The 3,467-nt window shown below is 41.0% G+C and overlaps 1 protein-coding gene across 1 annotated transcript; it reads right to left on the bottom strand.

Moving 5' to 3' along the window:
* Positions 1-10: 10 nt before the first annotated feature.
* On the bottom strand, positions 11-2,005 carry LOC9652905 (DNA mismatch repair protein MSH3). Its single transcript, XM_002994654.2, has 6 exons — positions 1,008-2,005; positions 788-949; positions 570-734; positions 419-517; positions 157-354; positions 11-97 (listed from the first exon to the last, which is right to left on the bottom strand). The coding sequence occupies exons 1-6, from the start codon at positions 2,001-2,003 to the stop codon at positions 11-13; spliced, it is 1,707 nt and encodes a 568-aa protein (XP_002994700.2). The 5' UTR covers positions 2,004-2,005.
* Positions 2,006-3,467: the final 1,462 nt, after the last annotated feature.

Raw genomic sequence — 3,467 nt, forward strand, 5'->3', positions numbered from 1 at the left:
TTATCTCGGTTCAGGTATTGTGCGGCCCTGCTCTGGCGTCGCGAACCCGTTGAAACTGGGACGCTGCTTTCATAACCGCATTAATCACGTTAATGAACTGCAGCAAACGTTACGGTCAGAAAGAATAACAACAGGATTACAGAAAAGGAAAGGTACCTCATACGTTGTTGCTGTTTTGTGATAAATTCTTGTGATACCACGCTCAAGATCAGGCAATTTTCCCAGCAGCAACCACGTTGAAGCTAAAGTTGCAACTGTTGTACCTCTGCCTTTATCTCCAATGGATTCGGCAATTTCCGCAACGGCGTCTAAACGTTGAGAAATAAGCATGCGGTCTCTTAACGGATGGGTCACCTGAAAATAGACATGAATGAAAAAACGAAAAATCCAAGATTGTGACTGAGACCAAACTCCTTACCCAATACTTAAGCAGCCTCGCGCCAAAAGCAGTTTTTGTGTGGTTCATAAGCCAGAATAAACATCCGTTTTCAGTACCATCAGTTTGGTTATGTAGAATCTAGAAAGAAAAAAATTGTTACTGGCAAGTACACATCGCATTCAGTGATTACCTCAAGCTGGCGGATGGTATTGGGCGAGAGCGTCATCTCTTGCTGCCCGGCAAATGGTCGGAAAAGAGCTCCTAAGCGCAATACATTTTCCAGATTAAACTGCTTCAGGTAAGCAAATATATGCGCAAACGCAGCAACCACGATTTCTGGCATCGTCATCAACGCCTGCAAACTTCAATTCTCATCCGATAGAGTAATCAAGACAACTAGAAAATTACCTCTAGCCCTCCATCAACCTTCTCGTCCAGACAGCCTTTCTTAGAAGACGCCAAGCTCCCGTAGAAGTCCGCAAGAGCAGCAACGGTACCGCCATTTTCAAACGAGTTCTCAGGCGTCTTCTCGACTCGAACATCCGCTGCGCCTGCATAGTCCATCAACAACTATAGAAAAATCACCATCATTCATATACAACCCGATCAGAGAAAAAAAAAAGCTTACCTTCTTTGTAGAAGCGGACAAGGACGCAGATAAAAGAAGTTCTGCGGGAGCACACGCAAGCAACCGTGATTCCAGTTCCGTCCTGGTGACAGTGTCCATAAAGTGACCATACATCACGTCTCCGGTCGAGGTTTCCACGGCCACCACCCCAAATCTAGCATCAAAACTTCCCCTCACTTCGTCCTTTCCAGCGTTGGCCTTGTGCTCGGTGATTGCCTCCTCCACAACACACATGATATAGCTGCTAAGACGAATAGGTCCATCCCTTTCCCCGCTCTCTTCTCCCCCAAGAAACTCCCCGGCCTCGAGCGTGGCCTTGGTATATAGCGCCGAGAGATCTCTCGAGAACGGGCCAGCCTTGTTCGTCCCGTGAGCTTTGATAGCCGCTGTCTCGGTCTGCTTGACAACGCCAACTTTGTAGCCAGCTTCCACAAGCCTTCTCACATGTACGTGCAGCCGGAACGTTGGAACGCTGGCAGTGAGAAAGTTGTGGCTGTAGTAAGCAACGATTCCCAAAACATTGGCTGCTTTCTCCGCATCCTCTCCGAAAAATCGAAACTTGTATCCCACCTCGACCATGAGAAGGATGTCTGGGAATTTCTTCTTGAGCTCCACAATCTGCTGCTCCAGAGGAGTAAGCTTCTCCTTCCCTGACGGCGGCTTTCCATAAAAGGAGGAATTTCCACCACCGCCATTCCTGTCCCCCTCTCCAAGAAGAACATCTACAAACTTTCTACGCCTGTCTTTAATCGCTTCCCCCGATACTCCGCAATCGGCATCCTTCCCATCGCCCGACCCGGCGTCTACATCTAAATTCAAGCACCGTTTCTTACTCGCGCTGGCCGCATTCTCGGCTGATCGCCTGAGATGATACGGCGATGGCCACACAAGTGTGGGAGCCCGCGATGCATCGGTCTCACCTCGCTTGAAGAAGCTGGGGATGATCGCCTGGCCCTTGGCGGCGGCAGCGCCCTCGTCCTTCTTTCTCTTTCCCATTCAAAAACTTATAAACCCTAAGATTCTTGCCTGACAATATTAGATTCTGATATTATTATTAGCCTTGCCATACATGCAACCGGAATGAGAAAGCAGCCAATTTTCTTAGAATTTGCTTATCATAGCCACAGCTTTCTTACTGCCAGCGTTCCAACATTCTGCCACATTCTCTCCAAAAAATTGAAACTTTGTATCCCACCTCAACAATGAGAAGAGTGTCTAGAAATTTCTTCCTGAGCTCCACAATCTGCTACTACAGAGGAGCAAGCTTTTCCTTTCCTGACGGCAACTTTCCATCACAGGAGGAATTTCCATTAGAAGCATCCTGTCCCCAATAACGTTTACAAAATTTCTATACCTGTGTGCTTGCTTTAGATGTAGAAGCCAGGTTGGGGTATTGATTGGCTGCATTCTCAACCGGTCGTTTAAGATGACACAGCAATCACTGGTGGCGGCAGTGGTTAGTATATTTATTATAAGATTCTTATATTATTTTGTTAGAATAATTATTATAGCTTACTTGCTACACTAAATCTGAGAGGGAGATGGAAACTTTTTGGCTAATTATTTTCCTGTGTTATTATTGTTAGTTATTGCAAGAGTGAAATTTTTACAATATTTATCTTTGGAGACTCATTGGTAGATTATGGAAATAATAATTACATTTTAAAAACTTATGCAAAGACCAATTTTCCTCCCTATGAAAGAGAATTTCTTAGTGGAGTAACAAGGAGATTTTCAAATAAAAATCTCGTTTTTGATGTGAATAAAGTGTTTAAATTTGTTCATTTGCAACTTCATATTTGAATCTTTAATTAATTCAACCATTTTTGTCACCCACAAAAAATATATAGCAAGGCGTAAATTATAAAAGTGTTGGATGTGGATTGTTCTATACTACTGAAAATACATTTGTTAAAAGATAATTTTTTTAATTTTTAATTTTTTGTCAAGAGAATCTTTCCAAGCCAAAATTATCTATGATATATCTATCTACAAGTGAAAACTTTTCTGGAAGATAAATATATATTCATATTTCAAATTGGTCTAAATGCAACACTAAACATTATAAATAAGTTTATACTTTACATAACATATGGATCTAATGATATAACTAATAATTAATATGAACCTGGTTTTCTTTTGCCAAGTCAATACATAATCTTAAAGGTTATTAACATTTTGATGCAACTTTATCATACTTAAATTTGAATAAATACAATTCATACCTTTAAATTATTTTACGACCTCTTTATTTATGTTATAAGTTTTGTATCAAAAAGGAGTATGCAAAATTGTGATTGCATAGTTATTTCCATTAGGTTGTGATACACTCTTTTTTATCAAACACCATTAACCAACATAACAAAATAGCAATATAGTTTAACTACAAGCTTAATTTACATTTATCTTAGATTAAATTTACCAGCATTTAACATTTTCTATGCAGAACATTACACTATA

The sequence above is a fragment of the Selaginella moellendorffii genome, unplaced genomic scaffold, assembly GCF_000143415.4.
Source record: "Selaginella moellendorffii unplaced genomic scaffold, v1.0 SELMOscaffold_530, whole genome shotgun sequence".
Classification (NCBI taxonomy): Eukaryota; Viridiplantae; Streptophyta; class Lycopodiopsida; order Selaginellales; family Selaginellaceae; genus Selaginella; species Selaginella moellendorffii.

Excerpts from the sequence above, each read along its gene's own strand:
- LOC9652905 (XM_002994654.2), bottom strand. The coding sequence starts at position 2,003 with ATGGGAAAGAGAAAGAAGGACGAGGGCGCTGCCGCCGCCAAGGGCCAG. Across the intron at positions 950-1,007 it reads TGTCCGCTTCTACAAAGAAG|TTGTTGATGGACTATGCAGG; the intron begins GTAAGCTTTTTT and ends ATTTTTCTATAG. Across the intron at positions 518-569 it reads ATACCATCCGCCAGCTTGAG|ATTCTACATAACCAAACTGA; the intron begins GTAATCACTGAA and ends TTTTCTTTCTAG.